Below are 25000 nucleotides of genomic sequence, written 5' to 3'. Positions count from 1 at the left end.
AATGTAACGCCTGCAAACAGAAAGACAAAGCAAATTAAAAAAAAAAACTGAGGGTATTCCAAACAGGAGTGCTTGCATGGAAACGAGGGAAAACAAATGGCCAATCGACGCAAATCAAATACTGCATGAAGCTGCCGGTGCCACTAAAGCGCGGGAAACCGCGTACCACCAATTCACAATTGCTTTTGCTTTTGTGTCTGAGTGGAACGAAGTTTTCAACCTCAAAACGGTTCTCTTTTATGCATGTTAGCTTTTATGAAAGCAAAAGCTATCACGCCAGTTAAAAAAGTAACTAAAGCAGCGGAAAAAGAGCTTAACAATACAGGCATGAACGCGGACTCATGACCACGTCATCGCACTGCACACCGCTCCACCAAACCCTTCAGTGTCTGTGTTTTCACGAAAAAAACTAAGACAATTTGATTTATAAACTTACAAATAATAATGAAATGATGGGCTGAATTGATGATAGCTTTTGGGTCTGCTTCTTTTTACTTGTATTTACAATGGTTTATGAGTTCACCCACACATGCAAAAAGGAGTTAAAAGGGCGGTTGTTGATATGAATTAATGTTTCGGTGAAATGAAGGTACACGGGGATACTCGAGAAAATTCCGAGTTGCGCTTTGCACGAGTCCAAGCTACGACCTCCCGATTACTAGTGGTAAATGCTCTACCACTGAGGCATAAGAAGGCCATTTAACTAGGCTCAAGGGACAATTGTTATTATATTACAACATTAATGAACGAAATGATATATGAAATGAATCATATACTGAACTGCGGATATGAAATCAAGTAAAGCTATGATTCTCGCAGTTATGGACGCAATTTTAGTAATTGCGCAGAGAAGCCTGAAAAATTCAGGACTTCAACGGGGTTTGAACTTGTGACCTTGCGATACCTCTCTAACCAACTGAGCTACGAAGCCACACAGAGCGTCGCACCGGTATCGCGAGGTCAAAGGTTCAAACCCCCTTGAGGTCCTGAATTTTATCAGGCTTCTCTACGCAATTGTTAAAATTGCGTCCATAACTGCGAGGATCATAGCTTTACTTGATATTACAACACTGTTTTACTATTTAAAACATCCGCGTTGCCGTATATTGTACTATCCTTAAATTCGTATTCTTTAGTGAGGGTTTTTGTGAATGCTTTGCAGAAGCTTACCGAGTTTATAAGAGGAGCTCTCGCTTTCCCAAATTTTGCCAGTAAAGGAACTTTTGGACTTGCTGGCTCACCAGAGGCAACCATCTGAGTTACAATTCAACCACAAAAAACATGGCAATTAATTAAATGAACATTAACCACACTATTCTACAAAACACGATTTTCGAGGATACTAAAACCGACGACAAAATGTCCCCCCCCCCACCCAACAAAAAAAATGTTCTACGACGGTCTGTGCAACTGAAACGCGACTATACTGAACGACAACGTCACGAAGTGTCCCTCTTGCTCTTCCCCATATTTCAACATCACTCGTGTCTCAGTGGGCTCGCTTAAGAATGCATTATGTGTCTATGACTAATTTCGCAGGTATCAGTGGAGTTTTGGTTTTTCGGACTGATAAACTGGCATCTTGCATAGTTAATATGCTGTATTCTTAATCAAGTGAGTCTGACGTAATTCTCTCCTCGATCCAGCTCTCTAGAGACGACGGGTTAGTTTTGAACGCGAGCAACAGCAGAAAGCAAAATCCAAAACCTGTCTTCGAAATGAAAGCCTTTGGATTGAAATTAAAGCTCAACATTTTCCATTCGGGTGTTAAGCAAACAAACGTTCATTATTTGAAGAAAAAAGAAAAGTGAATATTTGATCGTCTTGACATTTTAGGGTCTATCACTAGCGGTCATGTGCTTCTGGGTCATATGTACTTACTGGTTCTTTGTCTAAGAAGAGAAGTAGAAGACTGTTCACAAAATCCTAGGGGAGGAAAACAGACATTGAAATTACCTTACAACTCTTTTCTGGAAAAAAAATACATCCTTCTTACATTTTCTAATCGAGTTTGGAGTCTGCACTCAAGTTACGGTCAGCGCTCTTTCCATTTCAGTTTATTATGCTTTTCATACACAAGCGAACTTTGAAGATAAACTTCCAACCTACGCTTTTGTTTTTATGCAGTTCAACTTCCAATCAAAGGTTTCGTTTTTCACCTTCGTCGGAACAGTTAAATGGGTCATATCCAGCGATGTCAATGACCGATTTCTATCCACTTGGTCGGTTCCTGTTTTTAACGGTCCACCAACTGTCGTTCTAACCTAATTGGTGCTACTGAAAAGTGACCGTCGTTTTGAAAAGTATAACTTAATGGTCTGCATATTTGCACGTATGAAAGGGACCGGGGCACAACATAATACATACATTCAACAACAACTGTTACGAATCCCAACTGGCCGAAGACAAACCAGTTGGCTATTAATTATTTTGCAAATGCAGCCGTAAGAAGTTGAACCAGGGACTACCAGGATCACATTCAAAGAGTGGTCAGAGCGGGCGTTGAACCCGGGATCCCCGGACCTCAAGGCAAGCGTCCTAACCACTGGGCCGCAATGCCTCCTCAAGGGGTGTCACAGCGGATTAATTGAGCCCCGGTCCCGGATTTGGACCCCTCGGTTCAGGGGCCCGTTTCTCGAAAGTCCCGAAACTTTACGGGCCATTTTCGGGTGTCACAATTCCCTTTGTATTTCAAGAACGGAGAGGATTTAAGTCGTCAAACTTCACAGAAAAGTCTCGAAAGTCCCGAAAACCTTTCCGGCCCGAAAAGTCATTTGTGAAATAGCTAACCGCTTGTTATGGAAAGCCGATTTTTAACATGTTTTCAAACTAACTAAAAGAAACACGTCTGTGACGACTTAAATCCTCTCCGTTCTTGAAATACAAAGGGAATTGTGACACCCGAAAATGGCCCGTAAAGTTTCGAGAAACGGGCCCCAGATCCGCTAGCTGGACCCCTTTCGCGGGTTTGGATCCCAACTGAAAATAAGCGTTCTTTCGATTAAGGTGATAAAATTCCTTTGTAAATTGTTTTTAGTTGTAAAAAAACTTTCACTGAAACTAAAGTCAATTTCGCTTTTTATCCTTATGGAAAATTAATACGAGAATTCATGACTGGTAAAAGTTTGGTTATAAAAAAAGGAAAAATCTTCTGAGGCCTTGTAGTCAAGTACACTTCTAACGATCGTTTTCCATCCAAGTGCCAAGTGGTATTACTTCAAAAAGTGGCAAATCCTTTGTAAAAGCGCCTTCCATTCAAACTATCAAATGGAAGAAAAAGAACTATGAAAGAAACAACGCTTTGCGAAAAGGCCACAGCGCCTGCTTTAAACGACTTTAACTGAAGCTTAAGTCTAACTTTGCTTTTTCTCCTTATTAGAAAATTAACACGACAATTCAATGAGTTCCTAAAGCGTGATTTAAGTTTCTGTCACAAAGGAGTTAAAATTCGCATCTACTTTACGAAATACCTCCGCGAATGCTGTTAAACAATCTTTAATGAGAAATTAACTGATCTAAGTCTTTTTCTCAAAGATTTATGCTTTATGGTATCAGTCAAGTTTCCCCAATCCAAAATATAACTATGCCTCGATAAACAGTTAAGTAAGCTGTAATTGAGGGGGGGGGGGGGGGGGGGGTCCCAAACCTGCGAAGGGGTAAATCTGCTAGCGGATTTAGTCCCCCGAGGGTTCAAATCTGCGAGCGGATATGTACCGGGGAGTCAAAATCCGGTAGCGGCTTTGTAAAGGGGGCTCCAAATTCGCTAGGACATGGGCAGCACATGGGCTGCAAATTGACGTGATAAACAAAGTGTTGTAACACATCGGCCGGACCCAGAAAACTAGGTTAGCGAGAAGTTGACTTCTCTTAGAAATCTCGACCGAATCCAAAGCAAGAACAGCGTCGCCCGAAATTCGATGATGTGAGGTTCGAGCGACATCACCGTAAACGGGAGAGATGAATTTCGGGAGACATGACCCGTCACCATTGTAGAATATGATACGCCAAATTGATCAGTCTGATTGCGCAACGCGAGTAATTTGAAAATCTGAAATTTCGAGATATCAGGCGAGATATCAGGCGAGATATCAGTAATCAAGGGGAGTCAGGGGTCTTTGCGGCTATTAACCGTGCCTCCCACCTCTTTGACCCTGGTTCAACACTGGCCTCGAGGTAGTATGTGGGCTGAGTTTCAGTCGATCTCAATCTGACTCCGAGGGTTTTTCTCCGGGTACTCCGGTTTTCCTCCCTCATCAAAATCGACTCTAGATTAAAAAAATTCCGGGCAGATACCCTCGTAAAGTTGGTATTATTATTATTATTATCAACCTCTCAACATCATGATTAACTTGGAATACGTAGTATCTATAAATTGATTTCAAGTCGTACTTACAGGATCTGAAAGCTTGTCAGTTGCAGGAAGGAATACTGCACTGGCCAGCAGTTCTCGCAATAATGATAGAAGACTCCTGAAATTTAACAAATTGTACCAGCTACTGTAGTGGTTAGTTTATTATGGGCAACCTGTGCTCCAGTATCTGCAGAAGGAACCCTTTTATAGTGATGGGCATTTTTTTCAATTCAGTTGCCTTTCATTCGTTGAAGGTGCCTTCACATAGCTTATTTTGAAAGGGCCACAGAACAATGCAATTTTTTTTAGCAGAAAATGTCCTCTGTAACTTATTTTATTATATGACTAGCTCCGTGAGCGGGCAAGATGAACCAAATCGCGCGCTCTGATTGGCTACCCGAGCGGGCAAGATGGAGCGATACTGCCCGCTCGGGATTTCTCGCTTGGTCCCGCAAGATCAAAGATCATTTTTTAGTGTTTTAAGTCATATAATAAATCCTTTATTGACCAAGATTGTTCGGTCAAGATGACTGGATATTGGCCTCGTTCTTTTTTTGCGTGTTTATGGACCTCGACTTCGTCTCGGTCCATAAACACGCAAAAATAGAACTTGGCCAATATCCAGTCATCTTGACCTCACGCTTGGTCAATAACCCATACTTAATGCTCAACTTGCCTGCACTGTAAGGAATGAGGTGGCAATAGGAAAGGAATGATAGACTCTGACAGTTTCCTCAAATACTGAAGCTCCATAGCACGATTCTGCAATGCACAGTGCATTTTAGGACTAAACTCTTCAAGAATGACAGTCTGAGTGCTGGTCAAACGAGACAGTGCACCTGGACAAGACAAAAAAAAGCAGGTTGCCCTTTATACGACAGATTAACTCTAAAAAATAAATTCAAATCATATCTTAAAATTTCCTTGTATTTACTTATGATTAGTTTATTTACTTTTATATTATCCACACTGGGTCCGGCCGATGTGTTATTATATTATCCACACTTTCCTTGGAGGCAATAAAAGAGGGCCCATTTTGCATTTTTACCTTTACTGCAGGAGTGACGTTTTTGTCACTATTAATTTTCTTCTCTTTGAACTAATCTTTTACTTAAGGCAGGTATTTTTTTACAGGTCACAGGTCACAGGTCAGGTTTACAGGTCATAATTTGTCCTAACATCACTAAAACAACCCCACCCTTTTCTAATGTAACCTCAGGCCAAAATAATAGTTTTTAGGCCTAGGGTTACCATTAATAATGGGTTAAGGTTATCTTATCATTGTTACAACAATGACATGTTAAAAATAACTGCTGTTTTATTTTAATAATAGTGATGAATTAACAAACCTTTATCTTTAGCTGTAAGGTATGTCTCTAAATGCTTTAGGCCTTCTTTTCCAAGAGCATCTATGACCAAAGTTGGAATATCAATCTTAAAAGAGATCAGAGACATGTAACATGAGCCTGAGTGGATGGAAGCTTTTCGTGAGGTGGAGGATTCGTAGTCCTCATCACCTAACCCCATTCGTTAAACTGCAGGCTCACCAAGAAGGCCTTGCACGTTTCTAGTGAAGGTCCCATGGTTATAAGTGGATTGCCAAAAATTTTTGTTAGGCTTGCCGAGCTCCACCTGCTCAGGACTCGTGAGGGTGGGGACGTCAACTCAAACACAGGCCATTAGGTACCGGTATGTTTGTTAGCCTGCCAATCCACTTAGAAAGAATAACACGGAGGGTGTAAAGTGCAGGTTGCAGGTCATTGTTTTACCATAACTGATTCTTAATAACCCACGCCTTCACAAAAATGCTAACCTTAGGCTGAAGCATTATCTAAAGCATGGTGTTTATATGATCGAAGCATGTCTGTGGCATTCGACAAAAACAGCAGCGTGAAACGAGGCCGTGTCTTCAACATCTTCTTTTCTGTTCTCCTGAAACATGCATTCAAGTCCACTGAAGAAGGCATCCTGCTACGGACTCGTTCTAATGGGAAACTTTTCAACCTTGCATGCCTCCGAGCAAAGACCAAAGTTCGCAAAGTAATCCTACGCGACTTCCTTTTCGCTGATGATGCTGCCCTTGTTGCTCACAGTGCAGAAAAGCTCTAGAGCCTTCTCAACCAGTTATCTAGTGTATGTGAGGCCTTCAGACTTACCATTAGCCTAAAGAAGACGAAAAAGTCATGTGCCAAGGCAATGAAGCCACGCCCGCCCAAACCATCAAAGACTACACCCTGGAAGTCGTGCCACAGTTTACTTATCTCGGCTCTACCACCTTCAACAACACCTGTCTTGATGTGGAGCTTGGAAAGAGAATTGGTAAGGTTGCAACCAACATGGCAAAGCTTTCTGCTCTAGTGTGGGAGAACATGAAACTAACTATCCAAACTAGAATTGTTGTCTATCGTGCCTGCACCATGAGCACCTTATTTTATGGCAGTGGGTCTTGGACAACCTATGCTGGGCAGGAGAAGCGCTTGAACACCTTCCATATGAGATGTCTTCGTCGCATCCTTTCCATCTCGTGGATGGATAAGGTCTCAAACAATGAGGTACTTGAAAGAGCCGATATCCCCTCAATGTTCACCCTCCTCAGACAGCGCAGACTGAGGTGGCTAGGCCATGTGCACCAAATGGAAGACGGGCGAATCCCCAAGGACCTGCTGTACGGTGAGCTGGAATCTGGGTCAAGGCCTGTTGGCAGCCCTCTTTATGAAGCTGCGCTTCAAGGATGTCTGTAAGAGAGACATGCTTGCCATCGGTCTGCCAACAGGCAACTGGGAGACACATGCTGCAGATCGTGTCGAATGGAGGTCTGTGTGCAGTCGGGCACTCCAGGTAGGAGAGACAAGGCTGAAAGCTGAAGCCAATGAAAGAAGAGCAAAGAGAAAAGCAGCAGTGAAGAAATCAGCATCAGCAGCATCTGACTACATGTATATCGGTGGTAGATGGGGCCATGTCCACCGTTCTAGAATTGGACTTTTAAGTCATGAAAGGAAATGTTGGTCGCAAGTACGCTAAGTCATGGACATTGTCCACCGACTGCCTACAATGTACAATGCACAAAATTTAATGGTGTTTAGGCCTAATGTTAGAATTACATGTAGTAAAGATTTGGGTTGTTTCAGCTATGGTGAAACAATGACCTGCAATCTGACACCTGCAGTTTACACCCTCCAAGAATAACACACAAAATACAAAAATTAATACTGGTGATAAATTCATGTTTAATAGATGTAGCGCAGTAAAATTATAATAGTACCTTACGTATTCTTTTTAGCAGCACAGCTGCCATATATCTGAGGCTTGTTCTAAGTTCATCAACACATGTTTCACTACAGCTTAGTTCTCTACAAGACATTAAAGCAAAAAAAGTGATTAATTTTTTGACATGTGGAGTCTGTTGATCAAAATCATGATAAAGATCAATGATGGCCAACCTGTACCAGCTGTAGATATTATTTTGAAGAAGAAGGCCAAGAAACTGAAACAGCACAAATTAATCATTACTTACATGTAATTAACAAACAAACAAACAGTTCAGTAAGATTAGTTATGAAATGAAAGAAAAAGGCTTCATCGAAACATTTTAAACATAATTATCTTTGTTAATATTTTATCAAAAAACATGATCTACAGTAACAAATGATGTACATGTAATCCAGGCCTCATAATTAATGCAATGATACAGTACACTACTACACTGTACAAGAGGGCCGGATGAGAATAATAATTATTATTATTTTGCTCATTCCTGGAATAAATCAGAAACAGGATTCATTGAATACTGCCCCTTCACGCACTGACTGGAATCACTCTGACCAGCTAAGAGAACTGCAAAAAGCACAACCTTCTTGTTGCAACTTGGGGCAATGATATGCAATGTAATATTATCCTGCCCAAAATGCACAAAAGTGCATTATTGCATTCAAGTCAGGATTGGTTTAAAAATGGGCCCAAGTTCTGTACATGCAAAAACTGTTGTCATGTTTCACTAAAAAAACTATCAAAACAGATTCTTCATCCTGCAATTACAGCCTTTTAATTGCAACTGGTTGTGGTGAGTCAATTTCATACCTCTTGTAATGCTGCATCTACTGATTCTGGGATAAGGATATCTTCCCATGGCTGTAAAGGATTCAACTCTTCATCAATAATGACAACATGATCAAGTCAATACAAGTAGATGCCTAATACCGTCTGATGATGATGATGATGATGACAATAATAATAATAATAATAATAATAATAATAATAATAATAATAATAATTATTATTATTATTATTATCCTTATTATTATTAACTATTGTTGTTGAGAAAGTAGAGAGGCAATGATTATGATACTTAACATCACAGTTTCAAGGGAAGTAATTTAAAGGGTAGTTGAGAAAGAAAAGGAAAAATTGGAAAGATAACAAGATCTAAAAATAAAAAAAAATTAAAACATGAGGAAGATTGTTCTTTGTGGCAGTCTTTAAGAACAAGGCATGTGTGCTCTTTGAACAATAGAAGACCAACTGGAAAAGTGGCTGGATAAACTTGCAATAATATTGAAATACAGACAAAGGTGTTTAATATTGATAATGAGGTCCCTAAATGATCTCTTGAAGCCTACCTTTAGCTTGGATCTTGAGATTTCAGGTCTGATAAAAGAGAACATTACAGTGTTTCACTTTTCAGTTTAGACCTTGGTTCCAGTGCAAATAATATTGTTCAGAAACCTTAAATCAACCAAACAGCATCTTCAATGACTTGCCTATGACGCTGACATTTGTTGTTTCCACAAATAGTGCAAGTCCCTGGTGGGACTGCCTTCATCTGATTGTCATCCTCATAACCCTGAACAGTAGCAAGCATTGATTTAGCAATGATCAATAATTTGACCACCTTAAACAGCAGTTACCTGCAGTAACCAAAATTTTTTCAAGCAGCACACTGAGGCATGAGCTTAAGCAACACATGCAGATTACTTGCTTTGTTATAAAACAAGAGACACTACTAAACTAAACATAAAAATTTAATTAACAATAATTACAAAAGGGTGTTCCCATTGTCTAAGCTACAAGTTATGAAAGCATGAATGAGTGCTATTGTAGACTCCTCTGATAGATACAGGTAGCTCCTTATTTTAGCCCTCCTCTTCAGATGGTAGAAAAGCTGATTTGCATAGTAGCACTAAAAAAATGTATTTCTCAAATCATGTTATACTATTGTTAAAAACTACATCAAGATTACAAGCTGATGCTGATGACTGTACTATGGAACTACTACGGTAATTGAAATTTTACAATTCTCTTAACATTGATATAATCAATTCTTCCTCAACAGCTTTCCTTCAAGAAAGCACTTAAGTCATTCTTTTTTAACAACTATTGTGAAAATTAAGTATTTTGTTCTTCCTGTGTCAAATTGTTTTCACCCTGTAATTTTACTTTGATTCACAACTGTTTATATATTTCAACACCTTAATTAAATGACTAAGTGTTTGTAATTGTATGCCTCATTACCAACTTACTTTATATTTCAACATGTTAAATAACTAAATGTTTGTAATAATAATTATTGTATTCTCCATCGGCAACTTGCACGTCAACGATAGATAGATGCTTTTACTTGGGGAGGCCTAATTTACATAAGCTTAGTAGTTTCTTTTAGGCCTCCTCACCACCAATGTAATTCAATAATTTTTCTTTCCATCTTCTCTTTTTTGATTGTTCATATTTGTATTTTAATTTCTTTTTTCTGTGGCAAATAAAAAACTAACTAACTAATTGTAAGAGATGAGGCGGATACCAAGAACTAATAACAAGTAGCTCCAATTTGTCACTGTTGAGCTTAAACTTATTACAGCACATCCAGTTGTATATCTCACAAGCACAAGCTTCAATTTGAGAAACTGCTGAGGCCTCCACTTCGCCACCATGGGAATCGAAAGACAAGTAAAACTGGGTATCAGTGACATAAAAGTGAAAACCCATGTTGTACCTTCTCACGATGTCCCCAACTGGTGAAGTGTCCGAGAGCAGGTAGAGGAAATTTACATGTAATAATTTGTTTGCGTATTTTGCTTGTGCTCAATTACTTGCACTGCTAATGAATTAATGCACTGTCTTTCAAAATGTCTGAGTTAATTCCGTACAGCCCACTCTCTGTAGCATAGACAAGGTCTCGTCTCGTCCTGAGAGGAACATAGTTTCATGAAGTTGGTACTGTACAACGTGTAAAATAAATAATTATTATACTATCATGATTTCAAATTATAAAGTAACTTCTTAACCACTCAAAATAGGTATGTTACCTGTTCAGCAGCCTTAGAAACAGCCTGGGAAAACTGGATCTTGGCAATTGTAATATCTATAATGTACCTTTTCCTTTGCTATCAAATGACACACTCACTGATTTTTTAGTGTAGTCCTCATGTCATTTCAAAAATTACCTTTTTTCGTGGGCCCCAGTGTAATAAGAAAGAAGGTAGAACTGGGCTAAGGCTGAGAAAAAAAGAAAAAAAACATGAATTCCTTTTTCTTTCAGTCATTTAATAATGTACATGTACGATTACTTCACTTAAATTGAAATTAAGTGAAAATTTAACCAAGTTAAAGTGGTACTATAAACACTTCCTTTTTTTCTTCAGATTTTGAATATATGTGTTTGCTTAACACCTGCCTAGCAAAATTTTGAGCTTTGGTTTTTACCTAAAGGCTGTTTACTTTGTGTGTTAGTTTTGGATTTCACAGTTTGCCATCACTCACATTCAAAACTGACCAACTGGACCTCAGGAGGTTGGATCTTGGGAATGGTGACATCATCCATTGACTCAATAGCTTAAAATTTCAGTGTGTAATATGCAGTCTATTACAGTGTATGACTATGCAAAACACAAGTTTAAAAACCTGAAATCCCAAAACTCCTGTGCTGCATATTACAATAATTCAGTTGCTTACAAATGCATTGCATTCTCAAACTAGTGAGTCTTTGACATCATTCTGGTGTCATTCTGCTTCATTCCAGCTCATTCCAGTATAAAGTTATTCCGATTATCATAACATTTTTCTTCATTCAAGTGTCATTCCACCTCATTCCGGAATATTCCGGTATTAATTCCATTCCATTCTGGTCCTGTGTTAAATAGCAACTCCCCTTTAGAATCGTTCTTGCTGTTTATAAATGTTTCAAAGTTGAGCCAATGATAAAATCGTCCTTGATGACTGGCCATGATTCGTCACAAATGAACTGAAAATGGCACCCATGTAAAATCCTTAACCCATTGACACTTCAAATGCCCCTGGACACCCCCAGTTGACGAGCAAAATTGCCTGGTGTTAGACAGAATAAAAGTCTCACGCCAGGTAGTCAATGGAGGCAGGGCTCGAACTTGGCGGTGGTCTACAAGGCAAATACCAGTGGATTTTGAATTTCGCCTTATGGATTTTGCTCATTTACTAGCCATCTTGGCTACTTAATTTTATTTATTTACGTATTTATTTACAAACTTTGCCACTAGGCAGGGTGTCTCCACAGAGAAAAGCTCCACTACGGAGACCCGTTATTTTCACCTCTAAATATTCATAAAGCCTTCAAATGTTAAATTCAATATTTTTCCACATTAACAACTGGCATGAATAAAAGAAAGAAAAAATTATAATAATTCTATATTAGAAAAAATAATTCATAATTCGGTAAACAGTTTTGTGTTCATTCGCCACCATCTTGGTATTTTTGCTTGACTGGGGAGCAATTGAAGCCAAGTCGTATACCTCTGATGCAAAGCTTGCACAAGTACAACTGTCCGCCCTCTAGAAATGCAAATCTACGATCACCACACTTGATTGTCATGGGATATTTCTGTCCTTTAAAAGCAGCTGAATCATCTGAGCAGGGTTCAAATCAAACAACTAACTAAAAACTCCTACTCTCAAGAGAGCAAGTGATGATTGAGCACATGTAGATCTTTATCAAAAAACAAAAATTTATGCAAAACGAAAATTTAAACATGAGCACAAGACCAGAAGTATTTTCTTATGTAATGTGGCATGTTTTATTACAGTTTGATAACAACAGCAGTTTTAAGTTTTTTCTTCTGCTTCTTAAAATTAAATGTCAAACAGTAATAGTCTTTCTAATGCTGCACAGAAGTACCTACTAGTAGAAACACATTTATGGCTGGTAAATCCTGACCATGTACAGTGCATACTAGCCATTTGACCATTAAGTTCAAAAGTTAATTTCGAACCCTGGGAGGGCACATACACTGTACATGTAGTTTTTGACTGCTTAGCCATCAACACCTCAAACGCCCTAGGGCACCCCCAGTTGACGAGTAAAATCGCATGGCGTTAGACAAAGTAAAATCTGTCTAAAGTCAGAGCTCACTCCCAGGGCTCAATGGGTTAAGTGAAACTCCACTAAAGGCCATTCACGTATTTGACTTGTCAAATAACAAACTGGCCTATAATAATTATTATAAAATCAAGCGAAACTGTATGTACAAAGTCAAAACTTCACTCTGTTTATTAATAAGTGATGGCAAACAAGACAGTGCATGGCTGGAAGCAAAATAACAAGGATGCTTCCATAGCAGTTTTGCAATTATTATAAGTTACATTTGAAATTACGAATCAACCTTGAAATTTTGCACTAAAATTAAGGTGCAATAATTCACCCAGGATATTCATTAAGACAGTTATTACGAAATAATTTAATGAAATACTATGATTGTACAGAAGGTTCCCTGCTAGCAAAGGTCTCTCTTCTTTTGAGTTCGCTGGGATGACGAGTATGAGGCGAAGAGACGTCTGTCATGGGTCAAATTCACTATGTTGAGCATGCGTGGCTGTTACTTAGCAACGAAATCCTCACGTGATACTTCATGTCAAGTGGGTTCACTTAACCACAGAGGAATTACTGTAAAGGAATGCATGGGACACAGCGGGCTCAAGTCACAGTCAGCAAACATATCATGGGGCATGCAGTTTGAAGAATGCTGCCCACGGTTGTGGACAGCGCTTGGATCAAAGACATTAGTGAGTTTCAACCCATGGCAGAGGTTTCTTTTCCCATACCCGTCAGCCCAGTGAACGCAAAAAAAAAAAAGACTTAATCTGCCAGCAGGAAAGTGCAAACCAAGCACACCTGAACACAACAAACCCGACTGCCACACCCAAAGCAAGAACCCATATTCCAAAAAGGAAAGGTGGACACCGGGAATGGAAAATGAAACAAGCAAAATTAAGATTTACTGTTACCTAGCATTAATAATTTATACTGTGGATAAAGCTGCTAAATTTTTGACACATTATGCCCCTATGAAAGCAAACAGAAGACAATGGGGAAAGGGAGAGTTGCCTTCTGCAAATCAAGGTAATTGCCAGAGATGTATCCAGAGTGCGTCATTGCCTCCTGGGACACACTTGTTTTTCTTTTGGATGCACGTAATAATTTATAGAATCAAGTGTCCAATTGGATGCAAAAAAACCCCAATGTTTGTGCAAATTACAAACGTCAGGAAAAACATACTCACAGCATACATGTATTTCAAAACGAAATTGAACCATGTCCAATTCTCACTACGAAGAAATGATTGAGTTCCTTAAATTTCAAGGTAAGCTGTTATTTTCGGATTTTTGTAATCGAATGGTTTCATTTTGTCAACGATTATGTCCAAATTTGAGGAGGTTTGTTGAACCATGTGTTTCATGACATTATCTGAACTGTTTTTTAGGCGAGACAATCGGCGACACTTTTGATGTGCCAATGATTAATTTATTTAACATTTCAGTTGAATTTCAGTTTGTTGCATGCTTTCCAAGCTTAAAAAGGGAATTTCAAGCATTGGTTTGTTTATCGTGAGCGAAATGACAGAGAATCCAATGGCAAAGTATGTTATTAATTCCGGGTGCACACATCGTCATCGTCTAAGTTCTTGCTTTGCACGTAACTTGTCTGTTTTGCAAATTATGCCACTTTTTCAGAGTTAGTGTTAAAAATAACATGTTTAATGTGAAACTTGAAGGTATTCAATTGCTCGATTATTGACATTGGCCATGGCGAAGTCACGGGCCGACAATGAAATGTGTATCGCTTATATTTTGTTTACTCTTTTATTCCTAAATTATACCTTGTGTTGTTAAAATAAATGATGCTCTTCCACAGAAAATTGAGATTCAGGTCTGTGTTTTTTGGGCCGTGGAGATCTAGATCATTTATCAACTGGAGCCAACAGTTCCTGCAACGCATGGATTCCTCGAGACGTTTTCAGATGTGATTGATTGAGCTTTGACAGCCCATCCATTTTGATCGATGAACCAACGGGCACAACAGTTTCAAAGAAATTGATCATTTTACGTTAAGGACATACGGGTACATGTATTCCAGGAGAGGGATAAGACTTTATTTTTGTGCAACTTAGAAACCTGAAAGGGTACTGCAGCAGTAATTACTGTATAAGAGGCAATAGATCGAATATTAATTATTGAATACTAATTAGCTGGACCCCCAAATTTTCCAAGAAGGGGTCCAGAAGACCCCCAAATTTGAAAACCTGGATACATCTCTGAATTGGCATATACAGCCTATAGGGAAGATGCCTTTTACAAAATTAATGTATTTTTACATTATTTGAATATGCCAACCATTGGAATAAATAAAAAGAAACCTGTCCAAGGCACATGAATAATGATAGCTGATGTCATCAGCTATATTTGCCATTGGCGGTGGCCACTCCTTCAAAATGTAAACATGAACCCAATTTTTATTTAATTGAGAAAAACTCTCCGAATCTCGATAAAGATTAGATTAATCTGGATGGGAAAACACTTAACCATGAAGAAAGACCTTTTTGAAGCACTGACGCAGGCGAAATGTGCACAATCTGAGTATGCTGATCGATACTATAATGCCCTTGTTCAGTTGACAAATCAAAGATGAAATGAAAGCTGGGAAGATCACCACCGTTCGCCTGGAGTTTTTTCGGACTTTCCTTGACAACTGCTTAAGTTGCTCACCTAACTGGAATGTTCTTTCCAACTTTCATTTCATTTCATTCCGCAGCTGCAGTTCAAATATTCAATAAAACTATCAAATCATGATGATCAAAGATGTCAACGAGAGGAGAGGACTATAAATACCGGAGTGTATTTTCATGGTCATACCTATAAAATTGAAATGTAAAGATAAAGAGGAATACTGCTCCTGAGGCCAGCACAGGTCGAATGCTTTCAAAATCGCGCCGCTCAAATCTGTTCATTCCTTCCGTCCTTCATATCATGTGAGTCGTGAGTGTCCTCTTCGTCCGACAAGTACAACATTTCTTGAACAATTCCCGACGCTTACATGAAGAAAAATAAAGGTAGTCTCGATGTCAGTCTCCCAAAAAGTGCTCGTCCAAGATGGAGGACGACGGTAAGGTGAGTGAACTTTAAATTTCATCTCACTTTTAATAGTAAACTACTAAACGCTGAAGTGCATGGAATTGATGCAACATTCAAACTTCTGTATAGTGGGTAGGGAGCAACTGCAGAATACCCCGCCACATCGAGCCCGTTACTGTAAAGGGCTAGCTACCCGGTACGCGGAAAAAATAAAGTAAAGATGGCAAAGTATCTTAAGTAGCTCGCTACGCGGTACGCGGAAAAAATAAAGTAAAGATGGCAAAGTATCTTAAGTAGCTCGCTACGCGGTACGCAGAAAGAATTAAATACAAGATGGCGTGGTATGTTAACTAGCTGGCTACGTGGTACGCAGAAAGAATTAAATGGGCCATTCCTTTTTTTATCCGCACCCCTCCAATTGAGGGCCTTTACATTTCACCCCCTCGGAAAAGTAAACTTTTGACCCCCTAGGAAAAGAAGATCAAAGTGCCGACACACTCCCCCTTCAGAATTTATTCAAAGATCAAAGGTGCCGACACAGTTACCCCCTCAGAAACGGCCTTTAAAGACCCCCCCCCTCCCCCCCAGAAAAAATAGGCCCTCAATAGGGGGGGTGCGGATAAAAAATGGAATGGCCCAATTCAAGATGGCGAGGTGTGTTAACTACCTGACTACGCGGCTTGATGATGTTGCAGACTGTAGATACAGTACCCAAGCTACATCAAAATTGGAGATTCTTACCAACTACACGTACTGTACGTTATGGAATACTGGGTCTTTGCATTCTGATGAGAGCATTCCACCACAAAAGACTAGCATGACCATGTATTCTAGAATTGCTTCTTCGTGTACTCTTGGTGTTTTTGTGGGGATAACTAATAAGTATCTTAGTTTTTTTCAGTGTTGAAAATAGTTTTGTTGCATCATAGTCAGCATAATTTTTAATTAATTTGGAAAGTGTAATGTAAAGTTCAAAATGTTCATTAATTTCAGACTTCAGGGAATCCAAGAAAGCGGAAGAGTTTAAGTCAAGACTGCAATGATGCACCTTCCTGTAAAACTGAAAAAGAAGGTTTATAGTATTTTCTTTTCTGCATCTTTTCTATGTCAATTTCAATTAGCTTTGAGAGAAGTTAAATGTGAACTTGTCAAGCAGTCCTTCCCAAGGATTGCTCCGGGAAGATGGGACATTTTTTACAAACCATGATTAATTTAATAATGATTACCCCTGGTAAAGGAGTGGATTTTAGGGTGTACTGGAAGATAGAAGGCAGGGTTAGATTTGTGAAGTGTTATTGGTGCTTGTTTAAAGGACTTGCCCAAGCAGATTTTTAATTCATTAATCTTGTTCAAATCGATAAATGACAAGTGGGTAATTACCATCGGCAGGTTTGAAAGGGTTTTCAGCTGAGCACACACGTGTAAGCCATACATTCAATACTAAGCTGCTTGTGTCAGCTCATGAATCGAAGTGGTTAACCAGTAATTATAATGTGACCTAAAATAGTGACAATCAGAAATAATTTTTTTTTAGAAAATATTCAAACAACATCTTAAATATTAGCTTGCATTGGGGACCTACATTCATGGCATTCTAGAAAAAGTTTAATTTTCAACAAATTTAAAAGTGGATTTTTTTTCATAAGTAACTCAAGTTCTGCCATGAACAAGAGCATCATGAATTTTTCTTATACCATGTATAAGGGACCAAAATTTGAAAAAAAATACCAGGTAACCAATTGAAATAATTTTTAAGGTCTTTTTCCAAAAACTGTCCTTCAGGTGGTCTTTTTTGCTGTGCTGTACCATCGCCATGGCAACAGTTTAGGACTCTAAGACACTTTAATAAAATTGCCTGACAATAGCTACTCAAATATCAAAACGTTTTCACACTCAGAGGATCAACAGTGTTGCAGTTCTTTTCAATTGGAAACCCATTGTGTGGAAAACTCTTTTGAACCTCCTTAATTTTCAACAAATTCTTTTGAACCTCCTTGATACATAATTCATATGTATATATATTTGTTTTCCTTTCATTTAATTCCTGTAGTAGTGGCCATCTCAAAAGCATTTGCTACTATATGGCCACTACGCACTTTTCCACTTTTTCTCACTCAAGTATAATAAGTCTGTTTACTTCTTTCTTTTAATTGTTATGTCCATTATTTATTTTTTTAAATAGTGCATAATAATAATAATAAATCTTGAAATAAATCTTGAAATCTTGAATCTTGAAAGTGTGATTTACTTTCTTGTAACAGAATCAAGAAAGAAAACAGCAAAAAGGGGAAAGAAATGGTTAAAAAGAAAAAAATATATCAAGAAAAAGGAACAGGAGCTGAAATTGGTAATAAAATTGTCTTCTGTACTTCCACAAACACCGGGTGAGGGAAGGGCAGGGCATTAGAAATAAAATTATGAAGAACACCTAAAGTTTTTCCGAAAATGTTTCCCGGGTTGGCAAACACTACATGTAGATTATGTAAGTAGCCTGCTCGCAGGCGGTTGGATGGTCGAAAAAACCGGAATTCGTATTGAGGTCGCCATCATGGATTCGCGCGGCTGGGTCCGGGCCGGGTTGAGGGTTGGGAGGGGGGGCGGAGAGAGGTTTTTCTCTCCTCTCCCCGGCCCCCTCCCGACCCTCAACCGGCCCAGACCCAGCTGCGCGAATCCAAGATGGCGACCTCAATACGAATTCCAGTTTTTTCGACCATCCAACCGTCTTCGAGCAGGCTAATTATGTGAGTGGCGTTTGTTTGTTTTCTACTTGGATACTTCTTGACTTCAACGTCATGTTTGTCTGACTGAGAAGTGTCCCTCCTACAGGTATATTTTCTTTAATATGCATTAATTTATACATTAAGGGACAATGCCCACGGAGAGTCAACAGTAGGAAATATAGCTAGTCTCTTACACAGGATGACCTGATCCAGGCGTTTACCTTTCCCAACCGCGATATACTACATTTGACACAATAGTGTGTCTGGGTTCTCTTTAATACATCCCACAGCATTACATGTATGAACATTGAAGGGTTGTGAGATCTTAGGCCTATGGTTTAGAGAGTCTAACCATATGCAGATGTCAATACAAAGTCAGGCACTTTCTCCTCAATGATTTAAAGACCCTGAGTATTGGTCCAGCCAGAGTTTTGATCCTGCGACCTCTGCACAGTAGTAGTCTGTGATGCTCAACCAACTGGGTGGTAATTGATGGTTGCAGAGCTGTAAACTAAAAGTGACTCTAACCCTAACTTCTTGATGAAAATAAGTTGTTGGCACTGACTTATTCTTTCCTTCATAAGAGTGACACTTGCATGTTCTACTCTTTTTGATGTCAGAGCATTTGCTTGTTAATGAGAAAACCTCTCAGGTGTGAAAGAGTTTAAGGGACTCATTGCTATCATTACCAAATTTAGATTGGATCGATGTATTGGCTTTGCTTTTCCTGTTCATTGAGAGGGCAATGCTTGGGGTTAACTAGAGATGCCTTTTCTTTGTTTTCACAGTTTGGAGTTGTCCCTCATAAATGTCATTTATTTGGCAAACTTGGATTTAGAGCTGACTCTCCTGTAACAATTCAGCAACTTCGAGACCTTATTTTGTTCGTTGCCCTTCATCAAACAGAATGTCAACTTACTATACCACAATGGTGTAAGATTGGTGACGTTAACAGTATCCAGAAAGTTGTTATTGTTTTTGTGAGTGGAATAGGACTCACAGAATATGAAGAAAATCAAGACTGTTTTCCCCATTGCAATACTCTCTTTAAACAAGTAAGTTGAAAAAAAAAAAAATCAGATTACGTACTAGGCATATTCAATATTTGGGGTCAAAATAGCTAGAAATCTAAATTCCACCCCTGTTCAAATATTATTAATTTAGAACATTTATAAGCAGAGTGTCCACTAGTATCGTTGAAACCCACTGTGACCCTTGAGGAACCCTGTTGGCACCCTGGTTGAAAAACGGAAAACATAAACAGTGATATTTAAATAAAATGCTGTTTAAACCCAGGAATGACGTACAGTTACCTTGATGGAATTTGACCTTCCTGGTTTATAGTGTAGTCCTGGTAAGGACTGTTGTATTAATGGTGACTGATGTCTGCATAACATAAACGGTTGTAATCTTTAGAGTTAAGATGACTCCAATAATTAGTAATTAATTATAATAATTATTGGAAGTTGATGGCTAGCTTGAGCAGAGTAACCAACTGTTGTCATTGTCAAAATGACTTTAATTTTAGATTTGAAAGAATATGTCTTTAATTACTTCAATTTAGGAAAAGAAGTAGCCAACGCTTTCCACAGGCTGTCAGTACTTATCAAAAGCACTGTCTAATTAAATGGTAATTTAATGTTTTATCATTATTACTGGAACTTTTTGTGACATCCATAATAATAAAGATCAAGGCAAGTGGAGTGTTTTTCCACATTATTGTAAAGAAATTAAATGACAAAAGTACTGTTACATGGGACTTTAATAATTATTATTATCATTTATTACTATTGTAATAATCAAGATTTAACTGGGGTGCCCACTGCCTCTGATGCATAGAACACACAATCTATGACTCCTCTGTTATAACTGTAAGTCTGTTTAAAATGATAAAGATCACCTTTTTGGCCTTCAGTACACCCTAATGGATAGAGTTCATTATGGTTTCACAGAAAAAAAAGGAAATACCTCTTACTAACAGAGTTCGAGGTCCGTACTGTAAGTTACGGACCGAGTTTTTTCCCGTTGATTTATGGCCCAAGCGCGGAGCGCGCGGGCCATAAATCAAGAGGAAAAAACGAGGATCCGTAACTTAAAGTACGGACCGAGAATATGAGGTTAGTAAGATATTTATTATATCTCTGAGGTTAACCGGCGCGCAGGCAAGGAAACTAGTCAAAGTGAAGCGGAAGGTTCAACTGCCACAAAGAATGCCGTGCCAAAATCCCAAAAACTAAATCTTCTTGGCTGTTAAGTTTGAAATAGTTGCTTGCAAGATTCAAACAGTTTTCAGTACAAGTTTATGCAACAGAAATGACATGAAAAACTCGCTAGATGATGTTTTGTCGAAATTTTAAATTTAGCGGGCTGTACAGGGGGCCGTGCTGTAGAATACGGCCCGCTAATTTAGCCAATTACAGCCCGCGTACTATCTGAGAGATATAATAAATGATGTGTAATGACTGTTATTCTTATGATAATAATCGTTCCTTAAAGGGCCTACTGATGTATTTTTTGGGGTGCATTGCTAAGGATGTAATAGTTAACTAATTTAAGAGAATTTGGCATTATTTTTGTCAGTCTCCAACTTTTGTAAACCAATGACCCTAAATATGACGTCGTCGTGCCACGCCCATGGTCATGTGACCAATAAAAGAAAACTCTAAATTTGTCTACGTGCTATTTAATTTGGGTATTTAATCATTGGTTTCATAATTTGTATTCGTTTTTGCATCCAGCCAAGCATGGTTTTCTTTTTATTTTGAAAAATTAATGTTCTTTTTAGAGAAATAAACGATACTGAAATACCCATAAAATTTTCAAAAAAAGATGATTTGAAAAAATCAATGCTTACCTATATTCTGTATTTGGAGGTGAAACGTGCCATATGAAAAAAAAAATTCAATTTAAAGACCCCCGGAAATTTAGGTTTTTTCTCAAACGGAAGTCAGTTCGTTTTACGCATGCGCATTTGATCTGAGAAAGAGCGCGAGAAAGGGCGAGGAAAAGCCTTGGATGGAAACAACAGTTCGTGCGGTGATTTTTGCTTGTGAGTGGGTTTTCCGGTCAGCTCGCTATATGATGACGTTAGTCACCGGAAGTAACATTTCACTACCCTAGCAAGGCGCGAAAAATCCGTCCGTGGGCCCTTAATCCATGCATTCATTAATTTTGCTCAGTTATTACATTGCTTTGTTTTGCTTGTTCCCCCCTTAAAAGATGCTTATTCATGATGGAGTTTTGCCTCCTTTTTTGTTACAAATCAGTGGCAAACCAAAGCAAAAAGACACAGAGTCATTTCTCTCTAATTTTAAAAGGGTAGTCATTAAGAGGTTGATTAGATTAACTGGACTAAAGTTTTTTAAATATCCAAAATGGATGTTTTCTGGCTGCTTAATTGTTTTTTTTTTTCCTTACAGTGTGTGCAAACTAAAGCAGTAGGGATCACTCATGTTGAGCCACCACATGAGAGTTTACTATCTCCCAACCTTCCAAAACAAGAGGAAAATCACATGTCATCGAGTGATGGTAAAAATAACGTGGAGTTTTTTCTTTAACTCATGCAGTATCTTGCATTGTAGACTGCTAGTAGTCCCTTCTCAATAAGTCAAGCCGTCCGCTTTTGTCACACATGTCAAGTGCGTGGAAGAGCCGAGTAGAGAATGGGGAGAAAGCTAGAAGGGGCTGCCTTCTTCTCACTCTCTCTCCATTCTCCCCTCGGTTCTTCTGCTCACTTGCATGACTAAGCAGGCAGCTCAACTGGCTTAGAAGGGACTGCAGTAGTCTACTAAGCCTTACATTGTTGGCACATTAACTATATGCTTCTCTAGTGAAAATGCATCTTAGGATGTTAAGTGTTTTTACTACCACTGTCTGTTGGATATTTTGATCAAGTTAAAGTGGTTGAAAAAAGGAAACAGCTAGGTGGCTTGGTTGTTTGAATTGCATGGGGTAACCAGGTTTGAATCTCACCTGTGCCAGCAGCTGGAACCTTACCACTCGTAGTAAATAGCCAAATGCTAATCTCCTACCAGTTGGCGCTCTTAGCCATGTTATGCTTTGCTTGAAAGGCTTCTCTCAAAGATTGTTAAAGTGGGGTGTCGGTGCCCTTCCACCGTAAACGAAGCATTTACATGAGTGGAAACTTGGTAGTATTGCTTGAGTTGGTAATATTAGGTTTGGTTGGCATAGTGTCTTCCAGAAGTCATGCATTGCCACGCCGTGACTTCTCCTGAATATTCGTAGTTAGCTGATGTTATCGTGACTGTGTTGATGATGTAAAAATACATGTAGTTGCGTTCAATTGCTTCCACAAATTCTCTAGAACATATTGTTGGTCTTCACAAGGAGTTGACATTTGTTTACTGTTTTTGTCAGCAAAGATCTAGTCCGAGTATGATTAGAAATTCTATAACCTTTAGAGATGTTACATGTAAGCATTGAACGGGAGTGGAACTTGGGACTATGCATTTGCATCTGTGGTGACGTGAGTGTAGTTCTTTGCTATGTGTAAATTGTTCACTTCCTAATGAGTAAAAAGAGATAGGGAGAGTTAATAGACTATCCATCCCTCAAAATGTTTGTAATGTAGACTACAGTATCAGAAAAATGACCTTCTACTCACATAAATGTACAGCTCCATGCAGCTCGTAGAAATCAAGTTGGAATAATTCATTGTACATGTAACTATATCAGTTGTGTCTCACAGTTTTTTGTGTAACTTTTCTGGCGATTGAGTTTTTTACTGCAACATAGGGAGATTAAAAAGCTGACTTTTTTAGTGTTAACCCAATCACTTTGATGCAAGGATAACACTTGAAATGCCAGCTTTTTAATTTCCCTATGTCAGTTAATTTTATTATCTCAGTTAGTGCTACCAAATTTCTGTACTTGGAACTTCCACTGACCCAACACCACAGTGTCTTAAAAAATTATTACCCCACAAGCTACGTGCATTCATTTAGAAGATTGTTAAACATTTCCTCTGCCTTGTTTCTTTGTTTACCAAAACATGATAGGATCTATCTTTCTTTTAATTCAGCCAATAAAGTGTTTGGAAGGGAGGATTACATTTTGAGCATGGAGGAAATGGAGGAGAATGGTTTCCCCTTACCAACCTCTCAATTAAGTCAAGCTTCCAAGGTGTCTAATGATAATGGTAAAAAAATTTTAATTGTTTGAATTTGTATGGAACGTTTGGAAGAATTGGGCCTTAGATGCATGCCCAATATTAATATCCAACATGAATTGTCCCTTTACAGTAAGTCTAAGCCTTTGTACCTATTTCCAACAATAAGGTACAGGGGTAAAGGTTAACGTTATTTTAGCCTTAGACTAATGTGCTTGCCTTGAGATCTGGAAATCCTGCTCTGACCACTCATTGAGTTTGAACCTGGTAGTCCCTGGTTTAACTTCTCAGCTGCATTTGTAATAGCCCACTGGCTTGTCTCTGGTCAGATGGGATTCTTAACAACAGTTGTTGTTATCATTGTGTTCTATCGTTTCGTTGATTGTGTTTCATTGGCCCTGAAAAGCCCCTGTGGGGAGTTTTCAATTACAGTAAGTATGTATGTATTAATTAGGGTCAATCCTGGACATAATTATCTGGGTATTGTCCCTTTTCCAGATATCATGATGGTTATCTTGGATTGATGTTGGATTGCTCAGGATATTGAAAAAATAATTATATATGAGAGGCCAGGGGGGAAATGCATACGTGTTGCAATCATTGATGGTTTATGGTGTGATGTGAGAAACATGGTTGCTTGGCAAGTTGTAAAAGGACTACTGAAAAATCAGAGTCTCTGGCAGGATTTGGACCTACAACCTCAGTAACACTGGTAGGATATCCTACCCATTCTATCTCATTGAACTACAGTTGATCCTGAAGCTGGGTAGCTTGGTTGCTTACCTATAAAGTGAACGTTCTTTATAATGGTTAATGTGTCCTGCTGGTCTACAGGTGTACAATAATGCTAGGTGCCTCAAAGTGGAAATGCAACTGTATGGTTTACATTGTGGGGAGTTCTTGCAGCTCAATGGTTGAGTTTCAGAGGGGTTTACTGGGACAGTCATATTTGGGTCTTTGATTTTCCAGATCTCCTTTCGCCTGTTACCATGAAATTGGCATACAGTCATGTTGTGGGTGTAAATTTGATTTTGAGTTTAAAAAAATTGTGAAGTTTGCCCAGAGTTTCGGTTAAAAAAATTAGGAAAACTTTCTTTACCCTTTGACGTCCAAACCGGCCTAAACGGGCCAGACTTAGTATCTTACTCTGTCTAATGCCAGATGATTTTACTCGTCAATGAGGAGCCCCTGGGAGTCATTGGGTTAAATCACTCACTGAAAAACTGTCCCCATTAAAGTTCCTATGAGGTAAAAAATGATTTATGCCTATTTGAAGTAATGAATAATGGCCTTTACAGTTTTGAGGTATCTTTTTTTGTTTCAGAGGTATTGGAGTTTTTGTGTTATGCAAATTAGCAAATTGATGACGTCATCAGTGGTTCCTCGGGAAGATGCATCACAAAATCAAAAATATCTCTCGAAGTGTAACAG

General features: G+C 38.7%; 2 protein-coding genes across 2 annotated transcripts in view; one reads left to right on the top strand and one right to left on the bottom strand.

Moving 5' to 3' along the window:
- LOC138060565 (sorting nexin-14-like) overlaps positions 1-15639 on the bottom strand; it is a 35979-nt gene extending 20340 nt beyond the window's left edge. Inside the window, exons 1-14 of the mRNA XM_068906401.1 lie at positions 15506-15639; positions 13485-13556; positions 10789-10840; positions 9109-9191; positions 8968-8995; positions 8429-8479; positions 7792-7835; positions 7614-7701; positions 5701-5785; positions 5028-5190; positions 4394-4469; positions 1882-1926; positions 1171-1254; positions 1-10 (exon numbers count right to left, since the gene is read on the bottom strand). The exon at positions 1-10 is cut by the window's left edge and continues 105 nt beyond it. Coding sequence (XP_068762502.1) covers positions 1-10; positions 1171-1254; positions 1882-1926; positions 4394-4469; positions 5028-5190; positions 5701-5785; positions 7614-7701; positions 7792-7835; positions 8429-8479; positions 8968-8995; positions 9109-9191; positions 10789-10840; positions 13485-13556; positions 15506-15597 — 973 coding nt within the window. The 5' untranslated portion in view covers positions 15598-15639. The remainder of the gene's footprint in view (positions 11-1170; positions 1255-1881; positions 1927-4393; positions 4470-5027; positions 5191-5700; positions 5786-7613; positions 7702-7791; positions 7836-8428; positions 8480-8967; positions 8996-9108; positions 9192-10788; positions 10841-13484; positions 13557-15505) is intronic.
- A 96-nt stretch (positions 15640-15735) lies between these two features.
- Positions 15736-25000, top strand: part of LOC138059928 (uncharacterized) — a 21289-nt gene continuing 12024 nt past the window's right edge. Inside the window, 6 exon segments of the mRNA XM_068905586.1 lie at positions 15736-15757; positions 16715-16793; positions 17983-18068; positions 19230-19496; positions 21861-21969; positions 23483-23599. Of these exon segments, the coding sequence (XP_068761687.1) occupies positions 15740-15757; positions 16715-16793; positions 17983-18068; positions 19230-19496; positions 21861-21969; positions 23483-23599 (676 nt within the window). The 5' untranslated portion in view covers positions 15736-15739.

The sequence above is a fragment of the Montipora capricornis genome, chromosome 8 (assembly GCF_036669925.1).
Source record: "Montipora capricornis isolate CH-2021 chromosome 8, ASM3666992v2, whole genome shotgun sequence".
Taxonomy (NCBI): domain Eukaryota; kingdom Metazoa; phylum Cnidaria; class Anthozoa; order Scleractinia; family Acroporidae; genus Montipora; species Montipora capricornis.
The sequence above is the reverse complement of the archived record's forward strand: the minus strand, read 5'-3'. Positions and strand labels throughout refer to the sequence as shown.